We start from the raw sequence: 21460 nt of genomic DNA on the forward strand, positions 1-21460 counted from the left end.
ATCAAACAGCGATCTATTTTGGTTCAATGTGCCACGTGTCAAGTAATGATGACGTTCCTTTAAGTCTGCGTCCAACAAATTTAGACAATAAAACAGCGGCATTATTTGTATTTCTAAAACAACTGTTTGGATGCATCGTTGTCCTACCAGGCTCATGCATGGGCCCGCCACTGAATCCATCTAACAACCACTCAATCGAACTAGGTGTCATGGCAAGACAACTGAACGGAATTTTCTGGCTGATATATAGGCCTACTTTAGGACCTAATAAAAGAAGTAAGCAAGAACGGATCCATAACTTTTGAGCGAGAAAGGAGGGATTAAAAAACAAATCTTGAATTGAGTAAAGTTCAATATATCCTAATCCTGGCCTGAATATTTATATAGTCGCAGATCGGCACACACAGGCCTACGTATTTAATTTTTAAAATAAAAAGTTCATTTGAAAGTATTTTTAGGCAATAATCAGGATGGTTGCCTAGTCGTGCAGTATGCGGTCATCTTGATGGTCTCGGGTTCATACACTGACACTTTCCGTACACATAGTCCAGCGGCAAGTTTGGGTTATATAATATAGGGCTCATGTTAAACATTTTACAAACTAACAATTAGTCTACAGTCTACACTCTACACTCTGCACGGAAGAAAAGAAAAAGGCAATTCTTTTTTTTTTCAGCAAGTCTGGATGGATTAGGAAGCTCATTTTGTTACAAAATTATTCCATTTATTTGCAGCAGCGCAATTTGTATTTTGAAGTACAATAACCATAGACATAAAATATATTTTATGCATGTCTATGATTTTATGTCTATGACAGTCACATACAGAGTTATCTTTCTTTTATTTCAGTGAGAACCATAGACTATATATATATAGTCTATGGTAAGAATGAACACGATTGATCCAATGTTCTCCACTATATACATCATCCAAGCATCTTTCCTTTTTTTTTTTTAAAGATGAATTAAGGCAAAAATTTAGGCAGTGGCGTAGCTAGGGTGGGAGGAGAATTTGAAAATCCCCCCGGGCCCCCACTGAAGGGGGCCCCAAAATGAGTGTTTTTTACATTAAATTTAAATGTTACGCAAAATTCAGGGGCCCCCAAAGAGGTCAAGCCCCCCGGGCACCCAAACGATGGAACATTCCTAGCTAAGCCCCTGCATTTAGCTAAAAAAAAAGTAGACTACATATTAACTATAGCTTTTTTTATAGCTCTACTTTCATGCTTGTAGCATGCTTAGAGCGTTATGGTCCAATCTCATTTGTGGACCAGTGTGTGTGGACTGTAGGGGGTAGCTGGGAGAAGGTATTCCGTGCTGCCTTTAGGCGCTCAGTAAACACAACTCTGCTCGAGTCGGGTGTTGAACCTCGAGCCCTCTTTATAGGTAGCCAAGTCAAGTTCAAGCGTACTTAGCATCTCGACATATTGTTAGTTTTATAATCAATGCTTGTGGTTGTCCTTTTGGAAGTGCAGGCCGCACGAATTTAAGATACGTCGTAAGATCATACGATGGGACATAATAATAATGATTTAATTTATTAAAAAACATAATGTAGGACACTGGCGGATCCGGGGGGGGGGGGGGGGAGGTGCGGTCACTCGGCCGACCTAAGATAAGGTAATATGTGGCGTAATTTGCCTACTCTCCCAATTTTGGAAATGTATACAATACACTGGATAATGTCAAATAATCTAAATTGTACAAAAGTATGAGCTAAAAAGAGTTTAAAAAGTTTGATTCTGCATTACTAAAAAGTAAACAAAAATTATTATAGCACTTAAAAAAAACATAGCCTCCCAAAATGTCCTTTATTCTATACACCGGATATACCAGAAAGCTACCTATATTTATATTTTTTCTTCCTCAGATGAATTATTTAATTAGGCTATCTTAAGTCATACTTAGGTGTTGAGTAATGAGCAGGCTACCGTTACATTTTTATTGGTTTCGAACTAAAGAAAGCGCAACGCGGACTAGATAAGCCTAAAAAAAACAACAACAACAACAAACAAACAAAAAACTGATAGACCAGCTCAAACACTTTTTGGTAAAGTGTGAATATAGATTTAATGATTGGGAAACACAAATTGGCGAGACGTCAGTTACCCATTCTTTTTAAGTGTTTCACAGGTAGGGCCTATACAATGCTAACGTTGTTTAAAAGTAGCCGTGTGAAGTGTTATGGGAAAAAGTAAACGTAAACTAATCCTAGAGCAGCGGTTCTCAACCTTTTTAGGTCGGCGACCCCTTTTTACAATCCCCCCACTCTGCCGTGGACACCCCCCCCCCCCCGCTCACACACATACAGCAATAGAAGAACAGACTTTTTCGATGGTCTTTGGCGACCCCTGGCAAATCGTCAATCGACCCCCAAGGGGGTCGCGACCCACAGGTTGAGAACCCCTGTCCTAGAGTGTCTGAAGAATACGTTAAAGAAAACCATCCACTTTTCTTGCACAGCTCTATACGACGCCAACAACCCACTTCATCAAACCACCATGCCGCTGTTGATTTTGTCTGTCACGACGGCATGTCACGCAAGGGCCGAATGTCAACATTCCCAAATCAAAAGTTGACATCTTGAGACACTTCGTTATTTCTCAGCCCCCAAGAATACAGGGACGATAACCAGACTACAGATATTTGTTTTTGCTGCTTATATAGAGAAACTAAAGATCTAGCAATTACACTTTTGACAAGTTTTTTTTTTTTTCACTTGACGAATTGTTCAAGTGGCGGTACTTTCTATTGCCTCTATATTTTTTAAATTGCAACTTTGGTTGTGTGGATTCTGATCACTATTTTTCACCACGTGAGTAGGATTATAAATTAGGCCTATAGACAAAACGTGTGTACACACATATCTAATATATAGCTATATTTCCACATTTTAAGACTTCTATATTCTAGAATTCTCTTATCTTCATCTTATATATTACAAACGCTCATTCAAAAGAAGATAATTACATCCTAATGGAATCTTTGATTGTCTAGCCGTACGTAATATTTAGAGATTTAAAGTCTGCTAAGTCATTGGTTTTCCGGACTGATTTAGGCAACTCGTTCAATGCATTCATGGTAATAGGGAAGAAGTACGTGTACCAAATAGTCCTAGTTTATGAAGTTGTATATAATATGTGGTGGGTTTGGCACAGAACAAACTAAAGGACAAGGCGACTCGTAGGGCGATTCAAAACTGTTTATTATACATTAAAGACCTGCAGCCATACGAACACATGGTGTAGAACCAAGCACAAAAGGGAGTGGAGACGACTTAGGTCCAGTAACATACGGACATTACAGCGATACGAGATGCCGGTCGAATGGACAGTGCCCACGTTGGTCTGCCTTGTCATGCGCGGACACAAGGTGCCATCTAGGGTGAAGGGTCACGTGGATATCGGGGTGGCCGGTGTTTTTCTAAAAAGATATCCACTCCACTACAAATATAAATAAGATGTAGACCTACAAATGTGTTGTTACTCACTGTCACTGTCACTGGAAAACTACAGCAACTACTTATTCACGCTGTAGCGTCCCTTGACATTTAGAAGCGGGAGGGGGGATGGGAATAGCAAAAATTTATTGGCTCAAATATGCCATCAAAAACTAAAACATTGTCCAGACATCTAGCTAGTTAATCATTTAATATAATCCTATTAATAAAAGACAAGAGAAAAATAGAATTACAAAATAATGAAGAAGAAAGTCTTAGTTCAAATTAGGCCTAATTTTAATAGTTCCAACATTTTCATAGATCTGCATACATAAAGCCAAAAACAAAGGCAAGTAAAGACTTCTGGTTATATTGCTGGCCAAGTTGTTTGAAGTAGGCTAGCGAGTCTGTAACTATAGTGATGTGTAAGTTGATTGAAGTGTCTGTTACTACAGTGATGTGACATAAAATCCTTCTACACGCAATATTAGTAGGATATTTTTTTTTAAAGAGCTTTTGTATAGTAGCATATTCTTCCGGCTATGACGTCGATATACTCAGTACGCTCTGCGCCAATCTTTTTGTGTGTGTGTGTGTGTGGGGGGGCTATCTTGGAAAATGTTTTCTGTTGCCTTAATAAGGCGTTCATCAAACACATCTCGAGCCCTCATCCACACTTTCCAATTTTTCCTACAAAACTCTTTTAGGTTTTTCTCACAAACACTTATGATAGTAAAACATGTAATCTATTTGTATCAATAATTAAATCTAGTATCATTTTTAAAATGGGTAATTTAATATTTTTGTTCTTCATAGGGGATACCTGTTTTGAGAAGCAAGAACAAAAGCTATATAGGCAAGTGAGTCAAGACCTACCTGAGGTAACCAATATAGATCGATTTCGGCTCTCCTCTCCCACTGAAAACCTCAAATGTTCTCATGGAGAAAGGACAAAGCAGACATTTCCGGGGAGGAGCCTATCTTCCACGTCCGTTACCTAGGCTACACGGACGCTTACTTATCCAGCGGAAGTGGCTGCACTTCCAGGCCGCTGTCCACTTTATGGGACAACGTATCAGAGGAGAAACAACTCCACAGAGTCGTCGTTAAAATGGGGCTGGCAGGTCTGGAGCTCAGATATTTGGATAAGTCTATCAAAGACGAGAAAAAGACATTTCCCATGGAGCACATTTCTTACTGCGCTGCGGACAAAAGCGTCAACGACCGACTCTTCTGCTGGATCTACAAAAATCCGACGACTGAGCAACTGGAAGCGCATGCCGTTCTGTGCAGCTCTCGGGAAAAGTCTCAGACAATGGCGGCAGTTCTGTCCCGAGCGTTTCACCTCGCTTACAGAGACTGGAAGGCTGAAAGACTCAGGGAAGAGAGAAAAAAGGCGCACAGCATCAGAAGACTTTTACTGGTGGAAAATTTTCACTTACACCTGCCAGAATTCCCCGCTAATCAAAACTTGCTATCGACGAGTCATAAAAAGTCTGGCAATAGAAAGGTAGTTAAATATTAAAGCTAAGAAAAAAAACAATGACTTCATCTAAATGCATTGTACGCAATATTGTTTTGAATGTTTAAACGAACATCCTTGAATACAGCCGCATTTGATGTTAGTACAATTTACGGTACCGGAATATATGACTCATTGTCAGAGTAGGGAAAAGAAAAGTAGCCTAAGCTATTGGACTATTGCATAAACACTCATATAAACCGCTCAACTCTTTAATATATTTCAAATGTAGGCCTACATTACCAGTACAAGCCATTACTGGCAAATCAGACATTACATTTTTTAGAATTGGTTGCTGTAAATGTATATCATTCAAAGGGAAACAATCAGAAAGACTTGCATTTTGTGCGGAAGGGAATACGCTTTCTAAATATTTCATTTTTTGTAAGCACTTATTACAATTTTTTTTTCATAGTTCATTTTTATCTCCCTTTGTCATAGTGTGTGATTTTTTAAAAATGCTTTAATAAATTTCCTATGACTTTGAAAAAAAAACTATTTTTTATTTGGTTACGGTAGTTGAGTATCTGGTACTGGAGTATCTGGTAGTGGACAATAAGACCTTTGTCTCATATAGCAGTACTTTACAGTCTTATCAAACGTGGCGTTTTCATCAGAGGTCAATCCATTTCATAACATCTTATATTCATAGCTATCACAATTTTTTTTTAAAGTGCAAATATTTTGCAAGACTTAGAATAAACATAAAATTCTGAAAAGGAAAATTTTACTTGGCGTAAATACAAGATCCATTAAGTATATATGTAATCTTAAGACATATCAAGTCTTGTTGGATCTTAGTGAATTCATTGAAGGGGAGATGTTTGTTTGTAAAATGTTTGACGTGCTTCGGATGTTCCTTCAGAGTTGAAGATAATTTACTTCCTAGACCAAACCTCCCACAGGACGACGGGGGATGAGACCGAGCAGGGTTTAAACCCGGGACCATCGATACGTCCTAACAAAAGTCCAGCGCACAAACCTCACGACCAGGTAAAGGGAAAAATGGCTGCACCTCATGTTGCTTAAACTTGTATATAGAAATAGAGAGGGAGGCGAAAAAGCAAATGAACTTTATTTTATAATTTTTATAATTAATTCCTTTTTTTTTAATTATTATTTGACTTTTTATTTACATTTTTTTTTAAATTTCTACTTTGTTTTGCTGACTAGAGAATATAATCCCCCCCTCCCCCGATAACATTTTTTTTTCATGCTCGCAATATTTGAGACAGAGAAAGATTTTATCTAGAAAAAAAACAAAAAAACAGTAGGCTATCACCGCCACTTGATCGATTGTCAGACAGTAAAGTCACAAACAGGATGTTTTTGTTTTTTTCACTGACAGAGTGAGCGCAGAGAATTGTCGTTTTTATTTTTTTTATTTTTGCATGTAGTCGCTCGCTAACTTCTTGTTTGTTTTGTTTTTTTGTTCTTTATATGAAACTGTTGACTGTCTTGGTGGAGGTGATGGTATTAGTGGTGGAAATGCAACTAAACTAACAAAATGGATGCAAATGTTATCTGAAAAATGTCCAGCTAAAATAATAGATTGTATGTTATTACTCTTGTGGCAATGGGTTGTTATACCAACAACCACAACTTCTGACTGACTGACTGGGATAGTGTTGAAATCGACTCAGCAATAACTAAGTGCTTCGTGCACAAATTAAGTTTGTCGCTGCCAGTCGACGTTCGATTTGCTAGAAATAATTACAATATTAACAAATTATATATATATTTTTTTATATCCGCTACAACATCATCATCAAAGCAAAGGCATTCATACAAACATTGTGCGAGAATCTACGTGATCTACTACTAGCTACCAAAACAACGACTGCTACTACCAAGACGACGACAAGACGCATAAGAAAAAGAAGTGGCTACTCTTTTGAACCAAGTGGTCTTAAGTTTGAATCCTGGTTAATTTTTAAATTGTCTCCTAATCCATTAAGCACCAAAGGTGTGCCCAGATATGTTGTGCAAGTTAAAAATATTTGTGCCCTAGTAAAAAAAAAAAAGGGTAAGTTCCCCTTCCAACCTGGCGATCTATGGGGCAGATGATGTAAAGGTTGTTTCTGTGGCCCACTGTAAACGAGGATGTCATGTGGCCAGCACAACAAGCAACCACTTTTACTTTTGCCCCCCAACTAATGTCAGGCACCCATTAGAGCTATGTGCCCTAGCCATGTGGATGTCACCAGAGGGGCTTCACGTCTTCAACCACCACTCACAAAGTCATGGACTAACTTGACAAAGTCATTGGCTAACTTGACAACTTTGACCAAAACTATTTCCTCACAAATTTTGTTTCATGGATTTCTGTGTGAAGTTTGAGGAGAAAACAATTATTTAGGATTTCACTTAGAATGTAAAGCATTAGTGAATATGTTAATTCTTAGCTTGTCCTGCATAATTATGTTAAACATTCAGTTCAATATTTGTAGAATTATGCTTATTTTGTATGAGTTATATATAAAACATAAAGACTTTTCTGTTATCTTTATATTCACATAGCCACATTCAGTTTATTGTGAAATACATAAATTATTACTACATTATATGTTTTTAACATTACCCACGATACTGGTAATAAAAAACACTTTGTCAACCAGAAAATAACATGTATTCTGTTCAATAAACATACATTGTGACAATGGCACAAGCTATCAGTTCATATTGATAGCAATTGTAATCTATTCTATTAACTAGTTTTTCTACCTCAAAAAAAAAAAAAACATTAAAAAATTCAATCTTAAGTTAGAATTTTTCACGCATTAATCATTCATTGGGAGGAAAAGGGGGGCGGTGTGGGTGAGAAAGGATAAATGATCTACATCCTGTTTCTACCAATGCAAAAACTCAGTTACAAACCATAGGCAGAATGCATAAGACATTTACATTTGATAATTCCAAATCAAGAAAGTTGTATGAACAGTAACCTATTAGCACAGTAACAGAAAAGTGTTTAAATATCCTTGGATACACTCCTATAACACTAGCAGGATTGCTAAGTATATGCATGGAATACTACCATTTAATATGCCAAACTGTCAGTGGGTTTAACAGTGACATTAAAAATAGAATTGAACTGTTTATTAAGAAACTAGTTCCAAACAGAATTCAGCATTTTCTAACACAATTATTATTTCTACAAACAGTATGAAACCATTACACAAGAAACATGGAAGTCTTCACAGACAGAATCATATGACTTACAAATTGTAAAATTAAAAAATCAATCTAATTAGAATCTAGCAAATCATAACTTTAAAAATGAACAAGTTTATATACAAAAGTCACAGATTCAATATAATAAAGAAAAAAAAGAAGTAGAAACTTGCATTGTAAGAAATATCCTTGATATCAAACTAGAACACAACATCACTCACATTTAGTTCATTCACTTAATTAAAAGAAACATGTTCAAATATTTTCATTGATAAGACTTTCACCATTCCTTCCAAGTGTAAAGCACTTTTACTACTTTGATTATTAGTTTTTTTTTTAAATTGACTATTGCAAAAGAACTATCTGTTAGAGTTTACCTGACCTAAAGAATGCACAATGATCAAAATGATCGGCAACCACCAAGACTGACAATCATAAGAAAAAATCCAAAATTGTCTAATAGGGTACAAACTCAGGAAATTCAGTCTTACACTCAACACATCCTAGCCACATCATCCCATCATTAGGCCACAACAAAATTATTGTATACCTGAAAGTTACAGTTTCAACAATTCATTTCAAATAGGTATTTCACATTTCAAAACACTGTGCTCAGAATGTCAATTTAATGTAACTATTTTTTTTAACAGATCCAAAGCAACAAAAAAGGACAAAGTTTAAACTGTTAAATCAAGATAAGCTTTATACTGTTAAATTAATTTAAGTCTCTGCACACACATATTTATAATGCCCCCAATAAACAAAATAGTGCAAACATCAGAATGTTTCATTTGGAAGAAATACTGTAGTAAGATTTAGATTTTTACCCCCCCTGCCCAAAAAAAAAAACAACAAGTTTGAAAAACAGGAAAATATCATTTTCTTATAATTCTGTTCATATCATGGTACTCCTTATGTTTATAAAATAATTGGCATTGCCTCTGATTCTGAATATTAAGGATAAGTGCAGTACTTCACATGATCGTGCAAACCCAGAAAATACAACACAAGCATAAAATAACCATCAAAAAAAAATTCAGAGTTAGCAATCAAAATATTCAATGTTTCATAACTCCAATACTGTCCACAATAAATAGTAGTCTCAGAAATTCTTTGTGAAGGAATGTTCAATGACAACTAAATGAAAGGTCAGCCTTTACAACTTGAAAACAATGCTTTCCCTCTGTGGTAAAAAATGTTGAATCCTTGTCTGTTGCTCAACATTTCCCATGTTCTGAAAACAAAAATATTCTTTTTTTTTAAATAAAAAAACAACAACATAACATTTAAAACCGAGTGTTTCTATATTTCGCTACTATAAAATGTGCCGTTGATGTATGAAAGGGTTTAGTAGCTAAAAAGCTGCAAGCTAAATAATATGAAATAAGTTTCTGAAGTGCCATTTGAATGTTTAATATAAATAATAACTAGAATCCCTGCTGACCTCTAACACATTTTCAAAAAGCTTTAAGCAAAGTTATATATAGTAGAAGAATACATAATTCACACCCTGCATTGCCGTTTTTCTCTTAACATAATATACAACTGCAGAACATTTAAGATTATCAGAATTTAGAAATAATTCAAATTGATTTCAAAATATGTATTATTTTGTACGTACAACTTAAAAAAAAAAAAAAGAGACTCACTTTGCATCTTGCTCTGCGCTGGCTTTGATCTCCTTAAAGTTACCAGCGACATGAACCACACCATAACAAGTGATGAGGAGAGCAAAAATGCATTGAAGGAGAATCTGTTGGCAGATTAAGATTTTTTTGTGTCAGTTAATAGAGAACTGGTGCATGAATAGTGAACTACAAATGAATTATAACTTTCTATACTCTTTGAGAGCTTTCACAGTTTTTATGACACATGCATCTAGATACTTCATTTGTTTAAATGAAATCATTACAAGCATTTCTGAGGGAAAACTTTCATCTGCTGATTTATTAGAAAATGGACCAAGTCTGAAATGGCTAGCCAATATAACCTGATTCCATATGACCACAATAATGTCTACATACAAGGCCATGCCAAATGTAAAGCTTAATGAATGTACTTTTTGTCACATTGTGAATGGATCAAAAAAGGGTAATTAGTAATGACTTAATCCCTTGTGGAGGGAATAGTTTTATTTTTTAAAAATTTAATCAATGTACATACAAAATTATAAATTGATTAACTCTAATATACTTTATTATTAAAAAAAAAAAAAAAAAGCTAAATTTGAAAGTGACACTCTGGGAATGAGACCTGACGGAGGTTTAAGTCACTTTTAGAGCTTTCACAAAGTTTTTATTGAGTGCCGAAAAATAAAAGTATATTCCAAACAAAAAATCTGTAATACTATGCTGCTATTTAATAAATATTTATTATAAATTATATTTTAAATATTTAGCCCTAACTACATTCTACCAGAGTTTTCTATTCCAAATGATTAAACCAATATATATATATATATATATATATATATATATATATATATATATATATATATATATATATGACAATGAATTAATTGAAATACTTACATCAAGAGGTAACATGGTAAACTCTTGCTCTGTTAATCTCAGATATGTACGATCTAGATTTAAGAAAGATTTATAAAAATTAACATTTAAACAACTCAATTAAAAAAAAAAAGGAAGATCACATTTGATTGTTATAAAGCCAGTACAAAACAGAATTTCCCTATAATGAATTGCAATAGTTGGAAGAAATTCGACCAATCTCAGGTAAGAAAATCCAGAAGAATCACACAAGCGGAGATGTTTTGAAATGCTATAATGCTTTCTTCAAAAAGTTTTAATCCAAATTGTTGCATACCCCTCTCGTGAAAACAGTCTACATTTGATAAGGTCTTATTAAAAGATGAAACGACGTCTTTTACATAAGATATCTTAATTTATAAACATTGGTAATATTCAGACACAGATTAATAACTACAATGAAAATAAAACAATTTTTTCATCATCCCCTCCATTTGTTGTTGGTCTGATGATGGGTTGATGCTCCTAACAACTAGATCTAGTAGCCTACAACTTAATTGTAGATCCATATCTATGATCCAAAAATATTCTACGCTTAACTAACTAAAAAGGTAACCTTGGAATAATGATTTGACCTCCCCTAACATTCGTCTGCCTGCGTGCAATGCACACATTGCACAATAGATAGCGGCGGTCCTGGATTTAGCAATGGCAGGGGAGAGCATACTTAATATAAATTATTTTGGGAGCAAAGGGAAGTAAATCTACAAACATTTTTTAGTTAATTTGTAAAAAAAAAGTTGTTTTTTTTTTTGTCAAAATAATGTTAAATAAACATGTATTTATAAATTGCTTGAAAAGTGTGTTTTGTTATCTTTTAGATACTAAAAATTCACTGATAATGTTTATTTGAATGCTTTGAGCATTAAAAAACATCGCATAGAAATACATGAACACTAAAAAAAAAATTATTTGATATTGTAGCATTTTTAAAAATGGTAAATCTTATTGATCACCCCTTATAACTCTGAATAGGCTTAATGAAAAGCAAGGGAAGTGTAATATATATATTCTCCTTTCAATCCTGAATCCAAATATAAACGTCTTGCTTGGCTAATGCACCATACAGTAGCCTTAGTTCCAGAAGCACCCCCATTCATGTGTATGAAGTCAAAATAACATGCTTTCATACCAGTGAACTTTATCCACTAGTAGAAAAACGATCTTGCACAGGAATACAAAAAACTATATGTGTAAAAAATAGAAAAATGGATCACACACAATACCACAGTATTTCTGTACTAACCATCTAAATAAAGATTTTAAAATAAAAATAAGGTGAGATGTCCGATATGGTATATGATACAAAAGAAGGTGTTTCTTCTTCTTCTTCCTCATTCTCATTTTTTTATGTTGGAGCGTTCAGATGACTAGACCAATATATATGAGATGAACTGTGCAGTGGTTTCCAAATCAGGGAGCTCTCCATATAGTTTTCTTTCTATTGGGGTGTTTTGGGGCCAGTGTCTTGTACGGCTCATGGTAAAAAAAGAATTACAGTTTTGAAGGACATGGATAATGGTCAACATTCTCTAGTGACACTCCACATAGGCAGATTTCACTGGTTCTGATTTTGAGCTTCCGTATGTTGTCTCTTTCTGTTGTGTCCGGTCCTGAGTCGAAAGATTAGACGTTGATCTTGTCGGGAGAGCTTATAAATACTTATTATTAAGTTATAACAGGCATCATCTTTCTTGAAAATTCTTGTGATTCAACGAACATGAGAACTTGTCCATTTCTCATATTTTTTATTTTATTTTAATTTACTATTAATAATAGTCTTATTAGACAATTAGTAGTAGGGCCTAAGTATTAGTTTCTTCATTTCTTCTGCATAGAGTGCAATGTTTAATTGGGTGGGGGGGGTGATATGGCAGCTTTACTCTAGAGTACTCTAACACACTGTACCTAGTAGTTATTACATAATAATAATAATCATATGATATCAATTTGTCATTATTATCCTGTCCACGGTCTGAGTCAGTGTAAGTGACAACTGAGTCACACTGACTTACTGAGAGTAATGTTAATTAGTATATGACTCAAAATGAGTGTTACTAACTACAGTTGTTACAGTTACAGTAATTACAGTGAGTAATACTAGATATCTAGAGTCTAGTAATAGTCAGTATTACTATTATGTATATTCAGACTCAGTCTCAGTCTAACAGTAACTTTACTAACACTAGTCACTAGTGTTACTAACAGTACTGTAGTCTAACTAGAGAGTCTCTATTAGAGACTAGATAAGTAGATTAGTTATTTAGTTAGTAGAGTACTAAGAGTAGAGTGACAGTGACAGAGTCAGTAGAGTAAAAGAGTAGTCAGTAGATCTATAATATATATTGATAATCTACAGAATAGACAGATCTAGAGCCTGTAAAGTTACAGAGATATAGATCTAATACTAAATTGGAAAAAATTACCACTCAGTTATAGTATGGGACTTACGTTGAGCCGCAGAATATGCTGCATGCGCAAGAGCTATCAGGCCCAAAACAACACACAACTTGTGAGCAGCCATGTTTATCAAGCTAATAATAGATCTAGGAGCAAAGAATTGCCAACTTGAACTATTTTATTTTGACAATTTTGATGTTTTTCTGGATAGTTTCGAAAACTAGTACTTTTTTAAATCTCTAGAGTACTCTAGACGTCTATATAAGTTCTTCTTGAATGGTACCTAGTCATGGCCGGATTTACCTATAGTAGACTATAGGCAACTCACTAGCTCGAGTTATAATTCACGTCGAAAATCCAGCACGGAAACCATCTCCCAGATTCCCCACATCCCCACCCTCAACTGAACTGCTCCACCCCCCTCCACGCATACAATTTAAGTGATTGGAGAAGCGCAATGAGCGTGTTGAAAGCATGAAATAATCAGGGGTGGACTGGCATTCAGGTAAATGTCCGGTGGGACCGCCGAACAGGCCGCTTTGAATGATAGGCCCTCGCTTTACCTACAAGATCTTAACAGACTTTACTGAACGATACTGGACACTTTTTCTGTAAAAATGGTTTAGCCTTATATTATACAGTGCTTCTGGTAAGCTTCAATTCGAATATTCTATTTAGTCTATAGCCCTAATTATTAGATCTAGTCTCCCTATAGATCTAGGGCCTACTTGCACTTAGGCTTTGATCTACATTAACACTCTCGAGTCAACTCTTTACTGATCTTTCAATGAAGTCAAGCAGACTTCCAATGTAGAGCTGGGTGTGTGCAGATAGGTTCTGACCAGTCGATGAACACTAAATAATTCATCATTCTAACTTTAGATGTCTGTCTTCTGATTTCCTTGATGATATACGGAGAGCAAGCATAAAGGATTGGTCCTGGATTACAGATAGATTGCTTACACACCAGAAATAGCCTAGAAAGAAGGTCTGATGATTACAGATGCTCAACTGTGACTGCAGTTGTGTATCAAGGATTTAACTGTCCTTTTTTAGTCACACGAAAATTTGCAAAGGGAAAAGATCGTCTCTCGAGACATTTAATGCCTCAGATTTAGATAAGTCTATATTAAAATCATAATGACATTTATTTTCTATATCTAAGCCTCCACATGACCAATATTTCCTAAAGCTATGTTGGTATAGACTATAGAGTAAGAAAATGATGTCGAAGTGGTATTAAGATGTTGCTGCATATTGTGTTCTCTCATTTTACGTGATGCTGGTTAGTGATACTCATCTGCCTGCATCAGTGACATACGCTTCTTTCCAGTCCCTCTCTACTTTACCTTAAGTGATGCCTGAAAAAAAACATTATGAACACTGGTGCTAGCTCGTTGCTTAGTTTTGAGTAATCTGGTCCAGGTTTTATTTTGGCTATTATCTAGTTTTTGAATCCCTTTTTTCTTGTATATCTTTTCCTCCGAGAATGGTATTTATTAAATTTATTATTGCTTTAATTCATTATGACCTATGTGTTTTCTCCTTTCAATTGTGGTATTCCTGTTATTAGATTTAATGTATGACCATCATTGTTACCCTTTGTACTACACGATTATATAGTTGTTCAGCAGCTATATACTTAAGTTTTTGAGTTATATAATAGGTGAGGTGTTAAATTGTATAATATTTTTATTGACTCTTATCTGTGAAAAGAATATCTAAATCGACCACCTGCGGACAATATATATGGTTATGCTTGCCTTGGATGTGGCAAAATATGTAGGTCATAATTGGGCTACGCAGCCACGGGAAATACTGCATTCCTCACTGATCTTTGGACTCAAGAATTTGTAGGCCTACTCAAAGGGAAGTTTACCAATTAAGATGAAATCAAGACGGTAAAACTAACTCGAGTAAAATTATACAAAGTCACCATATGGTTATTTGGTGGAGCCTTCCTGTTATTAGCAGGCTAAGATCACAGCCACATACCCTCGATAAATACTGCACCCCCTCCTTAATATTCAGACTCAAAAGACTATATAACTGGCTAATTGTATGTACTATAAAGCACTAGAAGACAACACAATGAAGCACATTTCAAATGATCATTTATTGTGGACAGTTGCTGATGAAACCTAACATCTTTAATGTATGTACTGGGACAAACTGCCAACACAGTCTGGACAATAGCTGTTTTATGTTAGACAACATACTATAGTACAAGTTTGGACAAGAAATCATTTAGTATCATTTGTAACAAAACAAAGAATTAAAAAAAAATGCATTGTATCTAACAAAAAATCTAAAGGATAATGCAGACAAACCCAACCACCTCCCCAGAATATTTTGATTTTGTCATGTTGAAGTACACTGTACCAGCCAACCTTTTCAAGAATATGTTTCTGCTGCAATTAGTTTGATTAATAGTCATGTACACATTTAATGTTATGCAAAGCAATGTATTGGAACACAAAAAATGTTCTAGGTCATGCCACAAGGTAACTATCATGTTACACTAAGTCATTCATCTCATAACATTGACAAAGAAGATTTGATTCAAGAGAAAACAAAAAGTTCCAAATTCAAGGGGACTGGGATGGGGAAGAGTTGGCAGTGTTAACTAAAAGTACTACAACTAGAGACTTAAATGAAGGCCTCATTAATTGTCTACTGGTGGATAAGTCAACAAAGAAAGAATAAGAGGAGATTTTTATTATCCTGACATTTTAACCTCCAACATAATTGTGTGTTGACTGTGACATCTTCTCATAACAATACTTGAGCATCATTAAATATATGACATCAGTCTTTAGCTGGACAAATTGGTGAGCAAGTGCCTCTTGTTCTTACTTTCAAATAGAAACCTAACAGTACATTGGCTTAGTTTAGATAAACCAAACACACACACAGATTATGCTGTTTTACAAATTGTATTAGAACACTATGATGTGCCTTTATAGCTTTAGTGAACTTAAATCTTGTTCAAATTTCCACTCTTACTGGAATCTGTTACTTGTTTATCAATTTCAGTTGGTACACAAATTGTTACATCTAATAGAATATGGTAGAGAAAATTTATTTTTAAATACTTTTTTTTTGTAGCCTAAACAACAGTATTTAATAATGACTGTTTAGCATTCCCAAACAAGATCTGACAACAATGGGGTGTCAGCAGGCTTACTCAACCAAAATGAAGTTCAAAAGAGGGAGTTATGTTTTCTTTATTACTATATTTCTTGTTTTAACACCAGCAGTAGTATGTTGTGTAGATGAAGGTCTGGATTTCTTTGGACAAAGTCAACAAAATATAGACATGTAACCCATTGTCCAGTGACAACACAGACTCAAGTGAGATCCCATAATGAGCATTTGGATGATACCTTTGCTAGTGTTCAACAAGACGAAATATTTTCTCAACATTAACATTGTAAAACTTGTACATCCAAAACATTTATTCTCAAACAGCGTAGTCTTTGTATAGAAAAATATAGATTGCAATTCAATTAGTACATCCACTGACAATAAAATCAAAGTTAAATACCGGTACATTTAAGTTCTGTATTGTTGATTGTAAAATGATTTACATGTTTCGGTTGTTCCATCAGAGTTGAAGATAATCTACTTCCTAGTCATAATTTCCCGCAGGCTGACAGAGACGAACCATGGACCATCGAGTCAACCGAATGCCAGTACAGTGTGCAAACCGCACGACCAGGCAGCCACTTGTTTAGAAATATATACCTTACCAAAACAATGTTCTATTCAATGTCAGAGGATGGGGTGGTAAGACACACTGCCTTACATTGAGATCAGTGTAGTTGTAGACAGGTTTCTGCTTGGTCTCTTGCTTGTTTTCAATTCAAAGTGCAGTTTCAGTTTTAAATGAATGCCACAATTTTTCTGTACTAGTACAATTATCCATTTAGAATAACAAATTATCCCAATCATATCTAGCAAAACTTATATGATATTTAAAAGGACTTGAAGCAGTGTCAACTCTATTCTTTACTGTATAAGACTGGTTAATTCTTGCTCAGTTTTTGTTTGTGTTGGTACATAACTATTTATACATAACTTAAAATAACCTTTGTAACTGAACAAAGAAAATAATGATAAAAAGAAACTAACCAACTATAATTTCATTTACTAAATTTTAAAAGAAATGTTTTCACTCTTTTGAGTGTTACCAAAAATATATCTACAAACTAGCCAATACAAAGAATTTACAATTGAAACAATTGATTAAAAAAATGTCTAAAATACTGACAAGCAATAATCATACCAACAAGCACTCACTATTCTTATTTCATTCCCACTGTTACTTACAACACAATACATATCAATTACAACCAAAGAAGCAGTCAACTTGCCAGTGTAACAGACACAAACCACACCATGTAGTAGCTAGATTTGTTTGTTTATAGATATATACATATAGTGTTATGACACACCATTTCATTGTCATACACATAATCTTGTATTCACAATACAAACTGGGTTGCAAAGATATTCCTGAACTGCTCAAAATAAAATCCAAGGAATATGCTGACATCACACTACTAATACAAAGGGTTGTCAATGGATGAAATATTTTCTTATATAGTAAATTACTATAAATAAACATATTTTGTGTAAAATTATTCAGTAAAAAGGGGAATTTTGACCAAATATATATTTTGAAGCCCTATTAGTTATTGAGATAACAGACACATGAATTTATGGCGACATAATGCATTTTATTAGATGGGTTAAAAAAAATAAAGATAAATGAACCACCAATTGGAACACATTGAGGTAAAAAAAAAAAAAGTTTCGTTAAAAAATATCCTTATGCAGTAGTGTCCCTTGCCTTATGAAAAAAAAAATCCACTCCAGTTCAGTTATCAAAACTTTGTCACACACAGCGAGGCGATCAAGATTTTTTTGAAAGCACATTTATTCATGGAGATATATTCTGTACACACTAACAAACAGCAGAACTAGATTGGGCTGCACAGCCCCAGTCAAACCAGTGGCACTCTCACAATACTGGCCCACTGGCCCAATCATAAACATTCATTGCAAATGATAGCAATGAGAGTGAGCAGACTGAAGGACAAGCACACAACTCAGAGGTCTCAGAGTTTGTCTTTAGCTGGTACCCAGATGTGTGGACCCGACTGATCACTAATCACTTCTTTGATTTTAGAGTAGATTTCATCAGCTGTGTCGCCTTGCACCACAGCTGAAAAAAAAAAGACAAATTGAATAAGCACTGCCATTACAAAAAGTATATATATACACAACATATACAACACAAAATTTTGTAAGAAACTTTGACCATGACACTCTAACTATAGTTAACTACAACCTTTTAAACAGAGCAATGACTAAAAAAATGTAGGCATATTTGATATCTATTACACTATTACAAAGAAGCACTAAACTTTATTTAGTTCTGTAGGCTAATAATGTCCACAGAGAACAAGAACTGTCACAAGTGATAATATCCTGAATAAACACAATTTTAACATCTCTAAGAAATACTTAACACCTTTATCTTCTGTTTTATTTCTTAGTGATCATAACTTGATGTCACCCTTAAACTGTATTAAACAAAAATATCCAGAAACTAAAGTGAAGTAAAGCTTACACAAATCTTAATCTCAGTGGTTACTGTATATAGCCCTTACCAGTAAAATATTCTCCAAACTCTGCTTCAAGTTTCAATGCTCTTTCATATGTCTTCTTGGCTTGTTCTTCAGTTATTCTTTTATTCATTTCCCTGATTAAAATTTAAAAAAAATGAAAATAAGGTAGGCTCCATAAGCAAGTTCATTCCCCCCCCCCTTCCCAAAACATGTACCGGTACAATAAAATAAATAAAAAATCTATTGGGTTTTCATCATATTTAATTAGCTAATTTAGACTACAGCCTTTAATATATATACACATAAATCTATTGGGTTTTCATTATATTTTCTAATTTAGAATACTGCCTTTATATATATATATATATAAATATAAATCAAAATGCTATTAACAAAAGCAATAACTCCATACTTACATTATAGACTCTGCTGACTTTGGCTTAATAAATATAGCTATAGGATAAAGGCCTGCCACTTGTAACCTTTTTATTGCATTACCACTTACATCTAAAATACAATGTTTGCCCTGGAGATAAACACAATAAAGAAATAGATCAAAACTTTTCTTAAGCATTATAAAGCATTCAACTTTTTTTGTTTAAATTTAAAAGCCACAACAGACAAAAGATAAGCAAGAAAACAAGTCGCTACAATCAAACAGGGAAAATAAATGCACACACTATTTAAAGGACATTTATTTAGCCTATGAACCTGGTGAATTATTTCAATGGCATAGATTTAAAAAAAATAATTTTATGCTACATCAACTTACTGTTAAATGAAAAATGTCTATCTAGTTTTTTTTTAAATAGTCAAATATATGTTAATACTCTAGTTTCAGTTCCCATGTAAACCATCTAATCTACATGGGACTATTTCAGGTCAGGACAGTGGCTGAAGGCTGATAGCCATATAACAATATAAGTTTAGAAAGATGATTAGACAAGGAATAATATTTTTATTATATTTGGGTGACCCTGACCACGGCCAATTTGTTTTCCAGCAAAATAAGCTTGTTAGGTGACCTCTTTGATAGATATTTTATACTTCTAACAAAAATTGTGATTTCATTAGTTAACCCAGTTAATTTTTTTTCCAATTCCAAACTATATAAAATAGGAACACTTTTCAAATATTTTTTTTCCAGTTGAACTACAATCCTTTCAATACAATGATAAAAATGATCCTTTCAATACAATGATAAAAATGAACAGAAATAGTTTTTTTTTTAATAGTCAATTTTAAGTTTAAAAATTAAAGAAATATAAACAATAAAAGTATGAAGAAATCAGAAATGATGTTCACTTTCGTACATTATCAAGATACATATATATATATATCTATATATATCTAAATATAGTCTAGTCTCTCTAGACATTATGCCATAGAACAGAGATCAATAGAATAATGCCACATAACCTAAATCTAGTAGATTATCCTAAAGATTGCCCTCTTTGGCGTTATCAATTACTCTCAGTATCATCACTAGATCTAAAATAAATAATATTATCATTCGATATAGCCAGCACTAACATTAGACATTGCTTGAAAAAATCTCAGATAAATACCCAATATGTGAACTAAGACATAAGTGTTGTTTTTTTTGTACCTTGTTTAATAGACCTGGGAGTTAAATAAAAATGATCACTTAAAAGCAGGGATTAGCATAGAAAACAACAGTCCAAGATTTCCAGATTATATCAGATTTGATGCCACAGAACAAAATGGCGCCATAATAATGGCACTTTGTGGGTTAAAAATAGTGAGAATAAATTGTTTTTTAAGAAGCAAAGCAAGCCCTAAAGAATATCATGGTTGTCTTCTCAGGGGAAGAGTCAGATCAAGGAAGTACTGGCTATTATACTTACTTGTTCTGCTACTTCCTTAACAGATGCTACACTAGTTCCATATAAATTATCATTATATACTCCAGCTTCAATAAACAAATGATTCTGTATGTCTTTCTCCATCTGTTCCCGGGAAGCAACAAAATGATAATCTCTTCCATCCTCTTCATGTGGCCTTCTTTCTCTTGTTGTATCTGTATCAAACATCATCAGACTATTATTTGGAGCTATTCTAGATGTAATAATAACTATCATTATATCCCATCATACAATAGTTTTACATTCTTTTTAGATCAATTTGATATGATATACATGACATTACGAAAAATAATTCTAAATCACAACAAATTTCCAATACGGATTAATAAAACAGTCTTAGTCTAAATAATATAAAAAAAAATGATTTATTTTTTGCACAAACTTTCTTGCTCTATTATTCTTTCCCATCAGGAGAATGACCCTCCCCCTCACCTCCCAGTTATGCCACTAGGCCACACATTTCTAAATTCAATTGGCTGGTTATGGTTTATAACTTACACTCACGCTAATAATTATGGCTAAAGCTTACTATTCTGATGTACACAATTTATTTTTTAAAGTAAAAATGCAGAGAAACCCCACATTTATTTTGTATTTGTTCAATGGACAGCATAGGCTATTAAATGCATGTTTATCCCAATCTATTTACAAGCCATATATGCCAGTCTCCAATAGTTGCTGCGCCTTTGGACTTCTCCATACCTGAACATTGTTGATAAGAAATCAATATCTGTTAGAAATGTGCATGTGCCCTACTAATTGAATATACTAGTTCCTCCCAAACTATAAAATAAAGTAGCATGGATGACAAACGCTGTGGCCGATTTCTCTTATGTGATACATACTTCACTTTTA

The 21460-nt window shown here is 34.1% G+C and overlaps 3 protein-coding genes across 7 annotated transcripts in view; 1 reads left to right on the forward strand and 2 right to left on the reverse strand.

Annotated features, from left to right (window-relative positions):
- The first annotated feature begins 2497 nt into the window (after positions 1–2497).
- On the forward strand, positions 2498–8989 carry LOC106057150 (PTB-containing, cubilin and LRP1-interacting protein-like). Its single transcript, XM_056012720.1, has 2 exons — positions 2498–2814; positions 4255–8989. Exon 2 carries the CDS (start codon positions 4370–4372, stop codon positions 4961–4963), a length of 594 nt encoding a protein of 197 aa, XP_055868695.1. The 5' UTR covers positions 2498–2814; positions 4255–4369; the 3' UTR covers positions 4964–8989.
- Positions 7688–13279, reverse strand: LOC106057189 (ER membrane protein complex subunit 5-like). The gene is made up of 4 exons (XM_013214284.2): positions 13135–13279; positions 10666–10718; positions 9784–9887; positions 7688–9368 (listed from the first exon to the last, which is right to left on the reverse strand). Exons 1-4 carry the CDS (start codon positions 13205–13207, stop codon positions 9284–9286), a joined length of 315 nt encoding a protein of 104 aa, XP_013069738.1. The 5' UTR covers positions 13208–13279; the 3' UTR covers positions 7688–9283.
- A 1901-nt stretch (positions 13280–15180) lies between these two features.
- Positions 15181–21460, reverse strand: part of LOC106057190 (disks large homolog 1-like) — a 114377-nt gene continuing 108097 nt past the window's right edge. For all 5 annotated transcript variants that reach the window (XM_013214286.2, XM_013214287.2, XM_056012858.1 and 2 more), the window contains 4 exons: positions 20588–20760; positions 19136–19245; positions 18762–18853; positions 15181–18313 (listed from right to left, as the gene is read on the reverse strand). In XM_013214286.2, coding sequence (XP_013069740.2) covers positions 18207–18313; positions 18762–18853; positions 19136–19245; positions 20588–20760 — 482 coding nt within the window. In that variant the 3' untranslated portion in view covers positions 15181–18206. The remainder of the gene's footprint in view (positions 18314–18761; positions 18854–19135; positions 19246–20587; positions 20761–21460) is intronic.

The sequence above is a fragment of the Biomphalaria glabrata genome, chromosome 15 (genome assembly GCF_947242115.1).
Source record: "Biomphalaria glabrata chromosome 15, xgBioGlab47.1, whole genome shotgun sequence".
Taxonomy (NCBI): Eukaryota; Metazoa; Mollusca; class Gastropoda; family Planorbidae; genus Biomphalaria; species Biomphalaria glabrata.

Bases quoted from the DNA above. Each gene is read 5' to 3' on its own strand.
- LOC106057189 (XM_013214284.2), bottom strand. From the start codon at position 13,207: ATGGCTGCTCACAAGTTGTGTGTTGTTTTGGGCCTGATAGCTCTTGCG. The intron at 10,719-13,134 runs GTAAGTCCCATA...TCTTAAATCTAG, and splicing joins AGCATATTCTGCGGCTCAAC to ATCGTACATATCTGAGATTA. The intron at 9,888-10,665 runs GTAAGTATTTCA...ATCTGCCAACAG, and splicing joins TTACCATGTTACCTCTTGAT to ATTCTCCTTCAATGCATTTT.
- LOC106057150 (XM_056012720.1), top strand. From the start codon at position 4,370: ATGTTCTCATGGAGAAAGGACAAAGCAGACATTTCCGGGGAGGAGCCT.